Raw genomic sequence first — 20,068 nt, forward strand, 5'->3', positions numbered from 1 at the left:
TGCTCAACCTACTGAGCCGCCCAGGCACTCCCGTATGCCATTCTTTTACGGCAGAGGCTGAAAAGCTAAAAACTACATATCCAGACCTTTTTTTGGGAGCTGGAGTTGGGTAGCAAGGTAGATGGAAAAAGAATTTATTCTTGATTTGCTGTTCCCCTAGGCTGAAGCATGGTCTATAGGCTTCTAATTTTTGTGTGGCAATACTATCAGAAGTCTCAGTAGTTGATCACTAGTTTCATGGGTGGTGATAGTTAGTCAAAGCATGGAACGTCAATTTTCTGGTACCTGTCACGATGAATATGATGTGTTTCTGGAGCCAGCAGCAACAAGGAGGCTTCCTGCTCATGGAGACTTCTTATTCGTTGTGGCTTCCTAGACCTGGCACTTTTGTAACAGAAGTGACTTCCTGATTGTGCAGTGTCAGTATGGTTCTGGAGATTCCAGCACCAGCATTAGCTTCTCAGCTTTTCAGTTTGCTTCCTGATTATACATACAACAGCTGGCTCTTGGTGTTCAGTTCTGCAGTGTGTCTTTAGAAATCATTCCTGAAAGCCCTGAATATGTTATTTCTCCTTCCATCCCAACAATTCTGTAAACCAATAATGCATACTAGTAGATCCCGTTTTTGCCTAAAGTAGCTATTACGAGTTCTATTCTATAGAACTGACCCCTGATCAATATAGTTCTGCACTGTCTACAGGAAGAAGTGAGAATTTATGCTAACATTGAAGGTGTTCGTAATCTAGTTCATTTTGCAAACATGAACACTCTACAATATCTGACAGATTTTCTGTCAGTAGCACAGCATTTCCTTTTTTAAAATATTTTTTATTTTTTTAATGTTTATTTTTATTTTTAATGTTTTTAAATTTATTTTTGACAGAGAGAGAGAGAGAGAGAGAGAGAGAGAGAGAGAGCGAGCAGGGGAGGGGCAGAGAGAGAGGGAGACACAGAAACCAAAGCAGGTTCCAGATTCCGAGCTGTCAGCAGAGCCCAGCACAGAGCCCAACGCAGGGCCCTAAGCCACAAACCATGAGATCATGACCTCAGCTGAAGTCGGATGCTCAACCGACTCAGCCACCCAGGTGCCCCTATTTATTTATAAAATAATAATTTTTTTTGAGAGATAAAGCACATGCGGGGGAGGGGGTGAGAAAGAGGGAAAGAGAATCCCAGTGCTGCCCAGTCTGGTTAGAACCAGACATAGGAATCAAACACACGAACTGTGAGATTATGACCTTTTTGCTTTGTGTCTTTGTTTGCAGTTTATTTTCCTACTTCTTTCACCCTTTCCCACTGTTAGGTATGGCCTACAAGCTATAGTTTGGGCGCTTTATTGTTTATGAATTTCTATAGGCGCTTAAATTTACAAACATCTCATATAGCATGCTTTATAAATACTTAAAATAATTTCTTAATTTTTCCTAATAAATGGAAAACTTACTTATATAAGTTCTAGAAAAAACAAGTCTTCAGGCATAAATTAAAAAAATGAAAATTACATGCTCGTCCACCATCCACCATTAGCACGGTTTGGATGGGTACCATCACCTTTTTGGCACTTTTTCTCTATTTGTGTATATTTACATAATCAGATAAGTACATGATATTTGATAAACTACGTTTTTTCATATAACTTATCTGGAGCATATATCTGTGTCAATAACTACTAATGTTTATTATTTAATTTTTTGCCTAGTACCACTAAAATAATTTAAGTCTTTGCAAGGTTAAATTATAATGCAGAAAGTATTAAACTTTTGAAAATCTAATTGTACTTTTTGAAAGTTTTTTTTTTAATGTTTGTTTTATTTTTGACAGAGAAAGAGAGAGAGAGAGCACACAGGGGAGGGCAGCAAGAGAGGAAGATACAGAGGACCTGAAGTAGGCTTTGTGCTGAGCTGGAGAGCCCGACATGGGGCTTGAACTCATGAGCTGTGAGTTCATGACCTGACCCAAAGTCAGACGCTTAATGGACTGAGTCACCCAAGAGCCCCTATTTCTTTCTTTAAAAAAAATTTTTTTTAAATGTTTATTTATTTTTGAGAGAGAGAGAGAGAGAGGCAGACTGCGAACAGGGGAGGGGCAGAGAGAGAGATGGAGACACAGAATCTGAAGCAGGCTCCAGGCTTTGAGCTGTCAGCACAGAGCCGGTCGTGGGGCTTGAACTCATAAACTGTGAGATTATGACCTAAGCCAAAATCTGACGCTTAACCGACTGAGCCACCGAGGCATCCCTAAATGTGTTTTAAACGACAAAAGCTAATTTTTCAGAATTATGCTGACTAGAAGTAAACTACAGGCTACAGAATGGAGATCCAGAGAATAGTGTATTTGTTGTGTTCTTTTTATTTATTAAAAAAAAATTTTTATAAGGAAACTCTACCAGCAGTGTGGGGTTCAAACTCAGAACTCTGAGATTAAGAGTCACATGCTCTACCTACTGACTCAGTCGCCCCTGTTGTGTTCTTGGGAAGAGAAACAATGTATATATATATATATATATATATATATATATATATATATATAATAGAATTCAACAGCAACTATGAATCAAACACTTGGCACAGAGGTAACTGTAAAGATTTTTATGTAGCACTCAATTAAGAACTCATGGGGACTTTTAACCCATTGTATAAAATTGTTTTCGTGAACGTTGCTGCCACCTACCTGCATACTGCAAACACACTTTATAATTTGGCAATTAGAGTCTTAGCCTATTTAGTAGAGAAAAGGCTACTTAAAGTGAGTGTACTTAACACATGGAACAACATTTGACAGTAAAGAATTTTAAAAATTTAAATGTTATATTAAAAAATAAACTCCAAAATTATATAAATAAATTTATTTCATTTTAGCAAATTAAGTTATAATTGAAATGTTTATAATTTTTACAAATTGATTTTTGGAGTGTAATTTTTTCTGACAAAATTATCCTATAGTAAATTGCTAATATTTTCACTTTTGACTTTTGTGTGAGGAATAAGCTTAGGAATCCCCCGGGCTTGCCAATGGGTTAACAAGGCAATAAAGAAGTACAAAGCCATAGGATGCTAACACCCGAGTTTGGGTAAACAAACAAGGCAACCAAGAATAGGGAGGTGCAAAGGCACCCAGTACATCGGTATATGAAAAAAACAAGATTAGATATGCAGGGCGGAAGCACCCCCAATTTAGTGCTATAGCAGAAAGCTGCTTTCACAGGAAGGAAGGACCAAGTTAGGTAAACAGGTAAATTGGGCTATAGACCACTGCACTGGAGATGAAGCAGCCCAGAGCAGAGATGATTATTAAAAAAAAGGTGCCTTGTTAGCCCTGGGGTCACGTGTCCTATCTGTCTCCTCCCCTAGACTAGCTAAGATAAACAGAGGTGGTGCCTCATGTCCCCTGTAAACAACTTTCTGCCCGACTGCCGGCATCAGGATTTTGCTTTGTATTAACCCAAACCCCTAACCCTGAATATTTTCAAGACCTCCTTTCCCTCATGTTCATAAGTTAATGTGCACAGATTCATTGTCTCTTTGTGCACGTCCATCACCATGTTTGTAAGCCTTCTGATCCTTAAAAAAACGGGGCAAGGACTCTTATTTGGGTCTCTTGTCTTTTCCCGGACATTAGCCATCTCTCATTTTTCATCCTGCATCCTGCTCTTTTGCTGGCCAAAAGAGAGCTCTAGAGTTAGAGTCTATGACACTTTGGCATAATAATTTTTTTGCAAAAATTTTGAGAACTTCAGTAATTTTATTAATGCCACTTTGCCCTATCATTTTAGTATTAAAAGTTTCCAACATACAGAGAAGCTGAAAGAGCAGTATTTTTATTTTTTAAAGTTTATTTATTTATTTTGTATGTGTGTTTGTGTGCATGTGTGTGTGTGTGAGAGAGAGAGAGACAGAGAGAGAGAGAGAAAATGCAAGTGGGGCAGGGGTAATAAAGAGAGGGAGAGAGAATCCCAAGCAGGTTCTGCACTGTCAGCATGGAGCCCAATGTTGGGCTCAAACTCATGAACCATGAGATCATGACCTGAGCCGAAATTGGACACTTAATGGACTGAGCCACCTAGGCATCCCTGAAAGAGCAGTATTAATAAACACCTACACATCTACCATGTAGTTCCAATAATTGTTAGCGTTTTGCCAGATTTGCTGTAACTATATCTTTTTTTTTGACTGAACCATTTCAAAGTACTTACAAACATCACGTTTTACCTCTTAATACTTCATATGTATATCCTTATCCTAAAAGAATAGGACATTTTCTTACATCAACACAGTAGCATTATAATATCTAAGAAAATTTTACATTTCCCTGTCATTTAACAATTACTACTTTAGTTTTCCATCACTTAATGCTCTTTATGGCTTCGTTTTGAATCACAGTCTGACCCTAATTTCCACACTGCATTTGGTTCTCTCTCTCTCTCTCTATTGGTCTGATCCCCTGTGCTTGCACAGATGAATCAGAAGTGCCAGAGGTGGGGTGGCTCAGTTGGTTGAGCATGAGATTTAGGCCATGATTTCACAGTTCATGGGTCAGCGTGAAGCGTGCTTTGGAACCTCTGTCCCCCTGTCTCTTTGTACCTCCCCTCACAAGCTTGCATGCTCTTTTTCAAAAATAAGTGAACATTTAGAAGAAGAAGAAGAAGAAGAAGAAGAAGAAGAAGAAGAAGAAGAAGAAGAAGAAGAAGAAGAAGGAAAGGGAAAAAGAAAGTGCCAGAGGTGACCTCAGCTTCATTATAATGTTAAAATCCCTTCTGAATATTCATCCCAAGGCCTAATAAAAGGAGCCTGCTTTCCCCTTGTTGGAGAGACACTGTTTTGGAAATTGTTCCCTGTGATCTCCTTGTTTGTACAAATAGTTGACCTTGTGAGGCAACTCCACCTGGTGTAGTCTGCCTGTAAGTCACCAAGGAGTGGGTCCACTTTGGTTTGGTAACACTCTCACGTCCAGTTCATTGACGTATAATATATAGCATTGATGTATAATATATAGTGAATAACACTCTTCAAGTCCAGTTCATTGACGTATAATATATAGCAAAAGTCATCCTTTCTTTAGGAGCACAGTTCTGAGAGTTTTGACAAAAACATAAGAGTATCATATTGAAGACATAGACTATTTCCAGCATCATAAAATGTTCCCTCCTTGGCCTTTGTTGTCAGCATCTTCTACCCCCAACTTCATCTGCTGGCAACTATTGGTTTCATTTCTATGTGTATAATTTCATGAAGTTACATTTATGTAATCATACAGCAGGTTGCCTTTGATGTCTGGCTTCTCTTACCTAGCTTTTAAGATTCATCTAAGTTGTTGCATGTATCAGTAGTTTGTTTTTATTGCTGAGGAATATTCTGTCATATGGATGAACTACACTTTATAAATATGTACATATTACATTTACATGTACATAAATTACATTTAATATGTAAATGATGGACATATTACCAGTTTGAGTTTATTATAAATAAGGAACAATTTAAATTTTAATAGCAATTGTGTTACAATTCCTAGAGCAAGTTCATTTAGAGTGTAATTTTTAAGGTCTAAAATATTCTTTAAACTAGTTTTAACCAATTTTAAACTATCTGCATAAAATCCTAAGCATCTAAAAGTTTCTAGTACCCTCTTAAGTTCAGTTTCTGTAAACTTTATTTCCCATATACACATCAAATACACATAATTCCATAGACTGATACACACACACACACACACACACACACACACACACACACCTCACCTAGGTTATGTAGCTGGCATGGAAAACTTCAAGATTTATCCAGTTACCATGGAAGTTCATAAAGAGAGATCTGAATGTATTTGGGGGGGTTGCGCAGGGGGCCTATCATGACAAACCTAGGTTTTATAAACATTAGTCCATCAACTAGCAATCCTATTTTAGGATGCCAAAACCATTGTGGGGCTATAGATAGTAGGACAGATGCAGAGGGAACTGAAAAGTTTGCTTGGGGATGGTGGAGTTTCCATAACTTTTGGTTTTCATAAAGTGTTGCTCCATTTTCTCTGTAGTTATTACCAATACCCTTTGTGCCCTGCATTCGATACCAGCATGTCACTGCATTTCAAGTTTCACAAAACACCTCAGAGTTACTGTTTCCAGTGGAAACAGGGAATATCATTTTAGATGTGGAAATTTACATTGGTGATTGAGCTTGGTAAAATTTCTCACTGAGAAATAAAGAGTGTAGTGATTAAGTGCTCAGTTCTGGAATCAGAATACCAGGGTTCACCCTCAGTTCTGCCATTTAATGGTAGTGTGATTATGGGGCAGTTACTTAAACACTATCCCAGTTCTGTTGTCTGTAAGATGGGGATACTAGCTGTCTTCTTTTAACAGGAATGTTTTAAGAATAAAATAAGTTAGTGCATGGAGAGCATTTAGAAAAAAAAAACAGTATATAGTGTGTACGGAATAAATGATAGTTTTTTTATTATAATGTATTCCAAATATGACATCAAATTATATAATGTAGTCTGATTGGCAAAACCTTATAATAAAACCAATCATTATTTATTGAATTCTTACTATGTTCCAGGCATTTCACCTAGATATTAAAATGAATTAACCCAATATCTCAGCAACTTTAATATTATTCCCATTTTACAGACAAGGGACTTGAGAAACAGATAGTTTAATCAACTTACCCATTATGACAGAATTCTTGGGAGTAGAATGGAACCCAGTCTGATTGTAGAGTTAATATATAGTACCTCTTCCCTACCAAAAATAAACAAACCATAGGTGATAACATTTGTTAAATCATTACATGTTTAAAAAGTTTATTAGTTCAACTCTTGATTAATGAATTTATTCAATAAGTAGTGTATTTTATGATTAAAATTCCTGTGCAAATTTTTATTAAATCACAAAAATAGAACACAAGTTTCATAGCATCATAAAATGGTCAAGTCTTCAGAGCATCTATAAGCTCTCCTATTATATAATTATATAAATAAGGAAACACCCGGAATAGTGCCACAATTTTATTCTAGATGATACAGCTAGTCGCTGAGTATATTTCAAGACTACTGATTTAGGTCTCCTTTCAGGACATTATACTTAAATGACATATATTTACCTAAGTCACTTTGTTGGCAATGCTTCATGAAAATATTACCCACATATTTGAAAGAAGAATACATCGTTATCATCATCAACGTTACATTGTTATTACTTTCAGAGGTGATGCATAGATGGACTCGGTGTGGAGGACGAGCCCGCACAATGAACTATTTCTTTTCAAACGATTTCTGCAATTTTTATCTTTATCCTTCCAAGTATTATTTTTTACTCTGTAATAGAACCGCTGACAAGTTTTACACCCGTCTCAAGAATAAAGGCTGTTCTCGAGACGGTGCCTGCTCAGAGCAGCTTTACGGAAACCCCCAGCTTTACGTTCAATCCTCCGGATTACCTAGCCAGCAAAAGAGGAGAAAACAGTTAGAGAAAGGGAGGGCGGGGCTATGGGAAAGATGGGGCGGGGCTGCGGCGGGCCCTGCGAGGGGCGGGACTGTTGGAGTGTCCAATGTGAGGGCGGGCCTTCAACGGCTTTCTGTACTGTTGAGCGGTTCGTTTTGCGCATGTGCAGACCGTTTCAAACCGCGGAGACCGCTGGGTGCTCCGGAAGGGCCGAGCCAATGGGTGAAGAGCGTCGGTAGCGCGCTTACTAGCTCGCAGTTCCTTCAGTTTTGCCACCTCCCACCTCAGGGGCGCTCCTGGGGTGCCGCCTAACTGCTCCTCCCGCGACTCTGTCTGTGCCGGGCTTCTTCGAGTCACGGCCCGCGAGGGCTTGCGTGCCAGACCCCCGGCGCGGGTGGGGCCGGGTCGGAAAATGGCTGCGACGGGTCTGGTAAGTGCAGGCTCCTGTCGCTTCTGCGTATGGGAGCTCGGCCGCCCCTGGCACCTGCGCTCGGGGTGGGAGAGAATGAAATGTTTTACTGTGGCTTCTTGGAGATTTCAGTGGAAAAGCCCGCCAAGTTTTTGAGATCAGAGCTGATCGTGTGCTGATAGCCAGGAGTTAACTTCCTTGTATTGTTTCCCCACAGGTTTCTTTTAGTTTTGGTTGTGATGGCATCTGTCTCTTCAGAGAATCTTGTGATTGCTACTGTTTTGGTCTAACTCTGGTTTCTAGTCCTCCAAATAATTTTCTGTCTATAGAAGTTTTGGAACGCCTACAACGTGTGGACTTGCTGGTCTGCAGAAGCATATTATTTGTGGAGTGCTTGTTACTGGTAAAGTTTTCTGAAAGGCAGGTGTTAGTTAAAAAGTGCTTAAGGTATGAATGCCCAAGGGGGCGGGAACTAATTTTTTGTTTCCGTGTTATTGGACTCCTTTGGTATTCAGTATTCTGTATTTCACACTTTGCTTGTAGTTACTATATATTGTACAACCCATGTTGGTCCCTGCCCTAAACGTGTGTTTTCAACTTTATCTCTCTTTTTAAGAAAATCTTCACCAATGATATCCCACTTAAATAAAGTTATAAAGTAATGCTTGTTTGCGTAAAGATGTGTAAAAAATACTGTAGAGCGTCCTTTTAATGTGAGCACATACATTGTTTCTATTATATAGAATTAGACAGAAATAAAGCCATTCTCATTGTAGGAAGAGGAGGGGAATAAAATTTACCTAATGCCCACGGTTCCTTTTTTTAAAGAGTTTATTTTTTTAGAGCAGTCTTAGGTTCTTAGCAAAAGTAAGAGGAAGGTACAGAGATTTTCCATATACCCCCTTACTCCCACACCTGCATAGCTACCCCTGTTGTTAGGATCCCCCACCAGAATGATGTATTTATTACAGTTGATGAACCGCATTCACCCATCGTTATTGCCCCAAGTCCATAATTTATAGTAAGTCTGACTCTTGGTGTTGTACATTCTGTGTGTTTGGACAAAAGTCTAATGACGCGTAGCCATCCTTGTGGTATCATCGAGTGTTTTTACTACCCTACATACCCTCTGTGTTCTGCCTATTTCTCCCTCCCTCCCCACTGAACTCTGGTAACCACTGATCTTTTTACCATCTCGATAGTTTTGCTTTTTTCCAGAATGTCATATAGTTGAAATCATACATACATAGCCTTTTCAGATTGACTTGTTTCATTTAGAATGACGCGTTTAAGATTTTTTCATGTCTTTTCATGGCTTGGTAGTTCATTTCTTTTTGGTGCTCAATGATATGCTATCGTCTGGATGTACCACACTTTATCCATTTACCTAGTGAAGGACATCTTGTTGCTTTCAAGTTTTGGCAGTTATAAAATTGCTATAAACATCTGTGCAGATTGTTGTGTGGACATAAGTTTTCAACTCCTTTGGGTAAATAACAAGCAATACGATTGCTTAGTCATGGTGAGAGTCTGTTTACTTTTGTAAAAACCACCAAATCTGCCTTCCAAAATGACTGTACCATTTATATTAAAAAATAAATGAGAGTTGGGGCACCTGGGTGGCTCGGTTAACCGCCTGACTTCAGCTCAGGTCATGATCTCACAGTCTGTGAGTTCAAGCCCCGCATCGGGCTCTGTGCTGACAGCTCAGAGCCTGGAGCCTGCTTCGGACATGTGTCTCCCTCTCTCTCTGCCTCTCCCCTGCTCATGCTCTTTCTTTCTCGCTCTCAAAAATAAATAAACATTAAAAAAAATTAAAAAAAATAAATGAGAGTTTTCTGTTGTGCCCTATCCTTACCAGCTTTTGGAATTGTCAGTGTTCCAGATTTTGGTCATTCTAATAGGTATAGTGGTATCTCATTGTGGCTTTTAATTTGCTTTTTCCTGATGATATGTGATGTGGAGCATCTTTTCATATGCTTTTTTGCCATCTGTACATCTTATCTGAGGTATAAGGTCTTTGGCCCGTTTAGTTTTTAATTGGGTTGTTTATTTTCTTATTGTTGAGTTTTAAACATTCTTTGCATATTTTGGATAATAGTCCTTTTCAGATGTACCTTTTGCAGATATTTTTTTCTAGCCTGTAGCTTGTCCGCTCATTCTCATTTTTGTTTGTTTGTTTGTTTGTTTGTTTGTTTTAAACCATATATTTTAATTGGGTCAAATGGCAAGAATTCATTCTTTTTCATTGCTGAGTAGTATTCCATTGTGTATATATACCACATCTTCTTTATCCATTCATCAGTCAATGGACATTTGGGCTCTTTCCATAATTTGGCTATTGTTGAAAACACTGCTATAAACATTGAGGTGCAGGTGCCCCTTCGAATCAGCACTCCTACATCCTTTGGATAAATTTCTAGTAGTGCAATTTCTGGGTTGTAGGGTAGTTCTATTTTTAATATTTTGAGAAATCTCGTACTGTTTTCCAGAGTGGCTGTGCCAGTTTGCATTTCCACCAACGATGCAAAAGGGTTCCCGTTTCTCCACATCCTCGCCAACATCTGTTGTTTGCTGAGTAGTTAATTTTAGCCACTCTGACCGGTGTAAGGTGGTATCTAAATGTCGTTTTAATTTGTATTTCCCCGGTAATGAGTGGTGTTGAGCATCTTTTCATGTGTCTGTTAGCCATTTGGATGTCTTTGGAAAAGTGTCTATTCCTGTCTTCTGCCCATTTCTTCACTGGATTATTTGGTTTTTGGGTATTGAGTTTGGTGAATTCTTCATACATTTTGGATACGAACCCTTTATCAGATACACCATTTGCAAATATCTTTTCCCATTCCATTGTTTGCCTTTTAGTTTTGTTGATTGTTTCCTTTACTGTGCAGAAGCTTTTTATCTTGATGAGGTCTCAATGGTTCATTTTTGTTTTTATTTCCCTTGCCTTCAGAGACATGTCAAGTCAGATGTTGCTGCAGCCGAGGTCAAAGAGGTTGCTGCCTGTTTTCTCCTGTAGCATTTTGATGGTTTCCTTTTTCATTAGTTTTTTCATCCATTTTGAATTTATTTTTGTGTATGGTGTAAAGAAAGTGGTCCAGTTTCATTCTTCTGCATGTTGCTGTCCAGTTCTCCCAGCACCATTTGCTAAAAGAGACTTTTTCTCCATTAGGCAATCATGTTTTATTAAGAATTTTTCTTGGTCTTAATTTCGTTGTTTAGTGTTTATAGTATATCACTTTTGTTTTATGAGTCCAGTATTTCAAATCTCTCTTGAAGGTACTAATTGGATTTTTGTTTTTGTTTTTTTCAAGTTTTTTCTTTCTCTCTCTCTCTCTCTCTTTTTTTTTTTTTAAATAGAAGCCTAGTTGACACTCAGTGTTACATTAGTTTTAGGTGTACAACATAATAATTCAACAAGTGTGTATGTTGGGTTATGCTCTTCTTTCTCATTCTTGGTATCAGTTTTCTTTTGGCCCTTTTTCTTCTCCATTTTTAAAATTTATATCTTGATATTCGTGTTTTGTTTTAGAGACCTCTGAGTGTCTCCTGATCCACAGATGCTGGTGATATTTAAGACAGACAATAGAATACAGTTTTTTAAACTTGTGTTTATAGGGATAGGGGATGTGGGAGTCTGTTACTCTGTTCATTCCCTTTCTTACTCTTAGCCTCCTCATATTTTGAGTTTTGTAGTTCTGCATTGTTATGGTTTTCTCCTGGGCAGATCAGCTTTACTCCTCATCAAAGACTGGATCCTCTGAACTAACTTTTGTCTGCTACTGCTTTTATTCTGTTTTATCAATTAACATACTTCATTTATTTTCCATCTTCTACAAATTTCTTAAATTTGTTAACAGATGGTCTTCTCTTCATTGTCTTTTTCATTGGTCTATGCCATTGTAGCCCTTAACTATTATTTTAGAGGAATCTTCCTGCAAGGAAAGGAGATAAGTAGATACTGCTTATCAACCAGCCTGAATTATTGGAAGCCCAGATAGTTGTGGTTTTGATGATGGGAAAGGTATGGGAGTAAGGGGAGGAAGATGGAATGATTTCCAGGGTGAACAAATTAGTATAAGCAAAGATTTTGAAACAGTAGATATGAGGCAAGTTCTCCTTCACTTGATCCAGAAGAATTCCTCTTTATGGTACTATAATAGACAATAAACAAAACTTGCTGAATGAACAAATGAAGAACTTAACTTTTCACCAGTTTGATGATTTACTTTTCTTTCAGGATCATCTCAAAAATGACTACAGAAGAAGATTTTGCCGACCGTCCAGGTGAGTTACATATTTAACTTTTAAGGTCATTTTTATTTCCATTTTTAGGAAGCGATTTTTCAAAGAAGAAGGGAGAGATTACTTCTGTCTAACATGATTTCTGTGCCCACTGATTAAGTATAGTTATCTTAGTGATTTTATACTAACAGAGAAATATTAACACAAGCAGTGTAATGACTACTTAATGGCAGTGAGAAAAGAAATTCACCTGATAAATTATGGATCAAGAAGAGGTAGTCTCAGTTCTAAGTGACAGCCATGGGGAAAGCAGTCTATAGAATGGATTGAATGGTAATATTACAAAGATAGAGCTCATTTGGTAGGGCTAAAAGAAAATGTGTGTATAGATTATAAAAAGACATAAAAAGGATCTTTGTGGTGTGGAACTGTTCAGTATCTTGACTGTGGTGGTGATACCTGAACCTATAGATGTGATAAATGGCACAGAATTAAATAGGAACAGAAACACACCAATGAGTACAGTTGACCCTTGAACAACTCAGGGGTGAGGGTTGCTGACCCCTGCACAGTTGAAAATCCTCGTACAAGTTTTGACTCCCCCAAAACTTGCTACTAAAAGCCTACTGTTGCCTAGAAGCCTTACCAATAACATAAAATAATACAGTAATACAATTAATAAACTAGAGAATAGAAAATGTTATTAAGAAAATCACAAGAGAAAATACTTTTACAGTACTGTATTTATTGATACATTTTATTAATATCTCTCTCATTATCTACAGATAATGATACAGATAATTGATACGATTGTTTCGTGGTAGCCTAGCCTGTACACTAATGAATGAATCATTATAAAATTTTTATGGCATATGGTATTATAGTTATATTCATAATACAGCATTAGAAACATTGTTAAGTCTTTTTTAAAAAATACCTGTGATGACAGGCGTGCTGTATGGTAATGTACTTCTTTGAAAGGAAAGTTACAAGGCAGTAAGAAAATAAACAGATTATTAGTTTTATGTTAAATATCACTTACCCACTTCACTCAAGTTTTGCACATGATGTTCTACACACTGAATACTTAGACAATGATGATGATGACTTAAAAATGTTTCCTACCTTTCTTGCTGTACAGTTAACTAGATTTTCACATGAAGATACACACATAACACAGTTTATTAATGGTACGGCATGCTGATTATTTACTGTTCATTAAGTGGAAGTGGACCATCATAAAGATCTTCATCCTCATCATCTTCACACTGAGTAGGCTGAGAAGGAGGAGAAAGGGTTGAGGTGGTCTTGCTGTTTCAGGTGTGGCAGAGGTGGAAGAGGTGGAGGAGGTAAAAGGGGAGGCAGGCACATTCAGTGAACTTTTTGCAAATACATCATAATTTCTGTCTGACTTTGCTTTTTCATTTCTCTAAAAATGTTTTTATATGGTACCAATTCTTCCACTGTTTAATTCGGTGCCTGTATGCCTGTAACTAAGGTCTATGTTATAAAAGAAGTCAAAAGCAGTCTTGAATAATGGGAACCCTCTGCCAGATTGTCTAATGTCAATTTGTTTTCTGGCAGTGCTTCTTGTATATCTTTTTCCCCATCATCTGGTACTGTTGTGAAAGTGCTCATCTCCATAAAGTCATCTTCTGTTAATTCCTCTGGTGTGATGTCTACTAGCTCTTGAATTTCTCCAAAATCTGTATCTTGAAACCCCCAAACTTTTTTGCCATATCCATAATCTCATTCATGATTTTCTTTTATGTTTTTATTTTAATTTTTATTTATTTATTATTGTTTTGAGAGACAGAGAGAGAGAGCATGTGCACATGCTTGAGTGAGGGTGGGAGTGGAGAGGGAGAGAGAGAATCTTAAGCAGGCTCCCGCCCAGCACGGAGCCAAGGTGGGGCTCCATCTCAGACTGTGAGATCATTACCTGAGCCGAGGTCAAGAGTTGGATTTTTAACTGATTGAGCCATCCCAGTGCCCCATGTTCATGATTTTCTTGATTTGCTCTGTTGTAAATCCTGTGAAGTCATGTACAACATCTGCCTACAGTTTTTTCTAGTAGGAATTTATTGTTTCGGTCTTGATGGTGTTCACAGCCTTTTCTGTAACAGTGATGATATCTTCAATGCTTTAATCCTTCCAGACTTTCATGATGTTGTCTCTATTGGGTTCCTGTTCCATAGTGTTGACAGACTTTTCGCTAAAGTACCATGTGTAATGAGTCTTAAAGATCCTTTTGACCCCCGAATCTAGAGGTGTTATGTTGGGGCGGGTAGACCATTTTCACTTCTGTGTTGAACTCTTGTGGTTCTGGGTGGTCAGTGGCATTGTCCAATATGAAAAGAACTTTAAAAGACAGTCTCTTACTGTCAGGGTACTCCCTGATTTCAGGGACAAAGCACTGATAGAACCAGTCCAGAAGAAGGGTTCTCATTGGCCAGCCTTCTTGTTGTAGTATAACTAAAAATCTGGCAGCTGGTGTTTAACTTTCCCTTCAAAGCTAGGGATTAGCATCCTTATAGATAAGGTCAGTCCTGATTATAAACCTGACTGCATTTGCACAAAACAGTAGAGTTTAGCCTATCCTTTCCTGTCTTAAATCATGGTGCTTGCTTCTCTTCCTTACTAATAAATGCTCTTTGTGGCATTTTTTTCTAGAATAGAACACTTTTGTCTGCATTAAAATCTGTTTAGGTAGATACCCTTTCTGAGGATCCTCAGTGATTTTCTTATATGGCATCTGGGAGCTCATCTGCTGCCTCTTTCTTGTTCAGCAAAAGTTGATTTCCTGTTATCTTGACATTTTTTAAGTCAGATCTCTTTCTAAATTATCAAACTATCCTTTGCTGGTATTAAATTCTCCAGCTTTAGATCTTTCATCTTCCTTTTGCTTTAAGTTGTCTTGTAATGACTTCACTTTTCTCAAACCATATTAGAATCATAATCATGCCTTCTTTATAGCAACTCCTGCATCCACATAAAAGCTGTATGTTCCATACAAGATCAAAAGGTACTTTGCAGAAAGTGCAGGGTTTTGTCCTGCTCTAGCCTACAAAGACAGCTTCATGAATTTCCCTTTCTTTTTTGGCAGTGGTCCTTATGCTGCATTTATTTATCTTGAAGTAGCAGGCAACCATAGCTGCAGACCTCAATCTATGGTATATATCAAGTAATTCAACTTTTTCTTGTAGTGTCATGACATTTTTTTGTTTCTTGGGAACACCTCCAGCATCACTAGTGGTAACCTTGTTGAGTCCCTGGTGTTACTCAAGATTTATGGTATTGCACTAAACATGATGAAGAATGGGAGAAGTATGAGAGATCACTTTTTACTGCAATACACAATTTACTGGAGAGATGAATTGTTCACTCAGAGATGATTAGTGTTATATGGGCATTTTAAAGGGATAGTCACCAACAAGGGAGCTCACCACAATAGCAACAAGATGGGGGCTCCTGGATGGCTCAGTCAGTTAAGCGTCCAACTCTTTATTTCAGCTCGGGTCATGATCTCGGGGTTCGTGGGATTGAGCCTGTGTTCGGCTCTGCGCTGATGACACAGAACCTGCTTGGAATTCTCTCTTTCCCTCTCTCTCTGCACCTCCCCCTGCTCACATTCACTTTCTCCTCTCCCTCAAATAAATCAATAAAGTTAAAAAAAAAATAGCAACAGGAGGTGGCTACAAAATTATTATAGTAGTGTTATAGCATGAAATATAATTAATTTTATGCAGTTATGATTTAATACTGTGTCTTTATATTTCTTGACTATAAATGGCACTGTGTACTGTGTATGTAAGTTTTGATTAATTTTAACTTTTAAGAATAGATTTGTGTGTATTTTATGGTAGTAGATGATAAAATAGACTAGTATCTACTAACATCTACATCTGTTTTATGCATTGATGACATTCTTAACTTTTTGTTAAATATTTTTTATATTTCTAGGCTTTGTGGTTCGTCTGCAAGTTTTTTAATTGTTGAAGGTCTCCAAAAAATTTTCTAATATGTTTACTGAAAAAAATTTGTTTATGAGTGGACCCATGCAGTTCATAACAATTTTGTTCAAGGGTCAACTGTATATGTAGAACTGGAGAAGCATAAATAAGATTAGTGGATTGTATTGGTATCAACATCCTGGTTGTGATTGTATAGTATAATTTTACAAAATGTTACCATTGGGGGAAACAGGATGAAGTGAACAAGGGATTTCCTTTATAATATTTCGTACAACTGCATGTGAAATTACAGTTAAAATTTTATACTGTTTCATAAGCTGCTAAGGGTAACGATACTGAATCAAAAGTGCATTTGAGAACTTGTAGGGAAGACTGTTACTTAGAGCTGTTAGGACTTGTGACTATAGAGTTTTTATTAAAGAAGTGTCTTAGTACTGATTGGATTTGTTAAAAAATGTTGATGTTCTTGTTTAGATATAAAAGTGGTCTAAGATGGCTTTAGATGTCACTGTTCATTCAAGGAGTATAATTGTTATTATACATAATGACATACTGCTTCACATACTTTTCTGGGAACTCTTGGACTCAAGTACTTGTTTTGTCCTTACATAATAAAGGTGATATTTTTCCCATTAAGTAAAATAATATTTTATAATGAGATATGAAATTTTCAAAGTAGATGGTAACATAAATAGCAAGTGTCTTATGGAAATGATATGTGACATTTTCCCTTCATTCCTTTTTATTAGAGCACCTGACATTAATACGAAGCAAGGCCAAAACATACTGGAAATCTTACAAGATTGTTTTGAAGAAAAAAGTAAGGCTTCATTTCAAGATGGACTTGAGGGTTGGGTTGGATGAAAATTTGTGATACTCATTAATATTAAATTCAGCAAATGTGTTCTAGTATTTAAATAAATATATGTAAAATGTTTTTCCAGGAATTTTGAGTACACGTGCAGTCCTTTACCTTCTGTTACACTAAGGATAATACTGTCAAAAATGAGCATAATTTGTCATTTCCTTTAGGTCACACTAGAGTTCTATGGTCTAGAAGTCCATAAATAATTATCTTATGCAAGAGAAAGTATTTCATGTAATGGGAATAAATGTGCAGAATTCTTAGGATCCCTAAGAGAGAATGTTTGGTGATTCGCAGTTCATTTTAAAGAAATGGTGAATTGGGGCGCCTGGGTGGCACAGTCGGTTAAGCGTCCGACTTCAGCCAGGTCACGATCTCGCGGCCCGTGAGTTCGAGCCCCGCGTCAGGGTCTGGGCTGATGGCTCAGAGCCTGGAGCCTGTTTCCGATTCTGTGTCTCCCTCTCTCTCTGCCCCTCCCCCGTTCATGCTCTGTCTCTCTCTGTCCCAAAAATAAATAAACGTTGAAAAAAAAATTAAAAAAAAAAAAAAAGAAATGGTGAATTATTGCAAAAACTTTTCTAAGTGCTTGTCAGCATCAGAAGGTATTGAAAAAAAGAGAATAGGCCAACCAAAGAAACAAACACAGAGAGTGGAAAAATATTTCTTCTATATAAGCTCTGAAAGAAGAGCTGGTTCATTATTTCTTCAGGAATCTTGTTTGTGTTTTTCAGTTCCTGATGTCTTCTAGGCACATTTGAATATTGAAGCGATGTTTATATGTAATTTAAACTAATTGTGTTTAAAGAGTCAGCAAATGTCTTCACATTTCATGTAGGGCTTCTTTTAATTATAACTCAAAGATTTTATACCATATGTCATTTAAACTTTTTTTTTTTTTTTTGCTTTTTTTAAGGTCTTACCAATGATTTTAGCACAAATTCTACAAAATCAGTGCTTTATTCAACACCTAAAATGGAAGACATTTGTATTCAGTCATCAAGCAAAGAGGTAAGTCAAAAAGGAGAGCTGATATAGCTTTAATAAGTGAAGCATTACACAATATAGTTACATCTATTTTAGTTGTTTGTACGTCTTATTCTTAGAAGGGAATCCTATATTCCCATTGATTTTCTATAATTTGGAGGTGGTTTGTGAAAATTCTGACTTGGCATTTCCTGTGTTTGAAATTGGAGGTCTGGGTTTAGAATTATAAAATTTTGGGGTGTCTGGGTGGCTCAGTCAGTTGAGCATCTAACTCTTGATTTCGGCTCAGGTCATGATCTCATGGTTTGTGGGTTTGAGCCCTGCATAGGGCTCATTGGTGTGGAGCCTGCTTGGGATTCTCTTTCTCTCCCTCTCTCTCTGTGCTCCCTCTCTCTCAGAATGAATAAAAAAAAACAAAAACAAAACCAACCAAACAAAAAAAAAAACCCTTGGAAAAAAAAAAAAGAAATACCAAATTTTAACAAAATTATTTTTCACCTTTCCTAAAATAATAATTAAATTAGGTTTTTAGGAAAGTAGGCAATGACTTAAGTTCCTAATCCAGATTTGAAAATTTGGTTGTTTTCTGAATATTGAGGTTAATCTATTGCTGTATAAGGGAACCAGTCTTTTTTTTTTTTTTTTTAAATGTTTATTTATTTTTGAGAGAGAGAGTGTGAACTGGGGAGGGGCAGAGAAAGAGGGGCAGAGGATCCAAAGACGGCTGTGCATTAACAGCAGTGAGCTCAATGTGGGGCTCAAACTCATGCACCACAAGATCATGACCTGAGCTAAAGTCACATGCTCAACTGACTGAACCACCTGGGTGCCCTAGGAATCAATCTTTTATAGATCATATCTTAAGAGGATAGGTTGACTTAACTCTACAAAATAGCCAACTTTCAAATAGAGTTTGTGAAGCTAATGAATAAAGACAAGTTATTCAAAAGCACAATACTAATTGGAGAGAAAAATTATGTAGTGCTAGAAATAGCTTTACTAGAAATTTGTATAAACATCTAATTATACAGTTGACCCTTGAACAATGCAGAGGTTAGGGTTGCTGACCCACTTGTGTTAGTTGAAAATCCACTTAAAACTTTTGACTCCCCAAATATTTAATTACTAATAGCCTACTGTTGACCAGAAGCCTTACTGATTATGTAAACAATTGATTAACATGTATTTTGTATGTTATGTGTATTATATACTGTATTCTTATAATAAAGTAAGCTAGAGAAAAGAAAATGTTAAGAAATTTATAAGGAAGAGAAAATACATTTATGTTATTATGCTATATTTATTGCAAACAAATGTGAGTAAGTGGACCTGCACAGTTCAAACCCTTGTTCTGTGGTGAACTATATATAGCCTTTTGGTTCCAAGGAATGTAGACAGATCCATTTCTTTCAGAATTGAGAGACCTTCTTTAATGTGGTAAATTATACTGATTTTTGGAAGTTAAATCAACTTTTTAAGTTTTCTGGGATAAATTTGACTTGGTCATAATGTATTAACCTTTTTTGATTTGGTTTGCTAGTATTTGAGGCATTTGCATCTGTGTTCACAAACAGTATTGTCTTTTTCTTTTCTCAAAACATTCTTGGAGGGCTTTGATTTCAGGGTTCTGTTAGAGGTTTCATTTGTAGGTAGGATGTGACAAATTGCAATGGGCCACATTCCTGTTGCAACAACTAGTTAAAAAGAATGAAATGAAAACAAATCATATTTTTAGAGACATGGGAGCTGTGGAAAGAACAAAATCTAGATAAAATTCCAAAGAGAGAAGAATCTTGAGAAGATGAGTTGATGATTATTAGTCATTTTTTTCCCTGAGAGTATTAACTAATTTGGGACAAAAGCTGAGGGTTTTAAGCTGGTCCATACAGAGTGTCTACCATGGGGAAGCACAGCTTTTTTCAGGTTCCTCTAACCCTTCTTATTAAGATTTCTTGTTTGTAGTTTCTGTTTCCTGCAAGTACCTTATTGCTTACCTTCGTTGTTTCATTTTATTTTAGAGCCTTTTGTCAGATGTCCAGTGAATCTTAGTGGTCTCCTTATATTTAAGAGTGGAAATAAAATGGTGATTGCAAATTCTAGTTGTACAATAAAATTTGTACCTTGTTAGATTTTACTGTGGTATGATCTGTCTG

The 20,068-nt window shown here is 37.1% G+C and overlaps 2 protein-coding genes across 10 annotated transcripts in view; one reads left to right on the top strand and one right to left on the bottom strand.

The window, feature by feature from the left end:
• Nucleotides 1-7,478, bottom strand: part of STAP1 (signal transducing adaptor family member 1) — a 62,796-nt gene extending 55,318 nt beyond the window's left edge. The window contains exons 1-2 of one of the 5 annotated variants that reach the window (XM_045056276.1): nt 7,098-7,476; nt 6,664-6,736 (exon numbers count right to left, since the gene is read on the bottom strand). The gene's annotated coding sequence lies outside the window, so the exon portion shown is untranslated. Of the gene's footprint in view, nt 1-6,663; nt 6,737-7,097 lie in introns of all 5 variants that reach the window. The other 4 variants (XM_045056277.1, XM_019829433.3, XM_019829431.3 and 1 more) reach the window with 4 other exon arrangements.
• Nucleotides 7,479-7,609: 131 nt separating this feature from the next.
• The window catches only part of CENPC (centromere protein C), an 80,879-nt gene continuing 68,420 nt past the window's right edge, over nt 7,610-20,068 (top strand). For 4 of the 5 annotated variants that reach the window (XM_019829418.3, XM_045056273.1, XR_002156287.3 and 1 more), the window contains exons 1-4: nt 7,610-7,868; nt 12,088-12,134; nt 16,816-16,886; nt 17,845-17,939. In XM_019829418.3, the coding sequence (XP_019684977.1) occupies nt 7,851-7,868; nt 12,088-12,134; nt 16,816-16,886; nt 17,845-17,939 (231 nt within the window). In that variant the 5' untranslated portion in view covers nt 7,610-7,850. The remainder of the gene's footprint in view (nt 7,869-12,087; nt 12,135-16,815; nt 16,887-17,844; nt 17,940-20,068) is intronic. The other variant, XM_006931085.5, reaches the window with a different exon arrangement.

Source organism: Felis catus, chromosome B1 (genome assembly GCF_018350175.1).
Source record: "Felis catus isolate Fca126 chromosome B1, F.catus_Fca126_mat1.0, whole genome shotgun sequence".
Lineage (NCBI taxonomy): Eukaryota > Metazoa > Chordata > Mammalia > Carnivora > Felidae > Felis > Felis catus.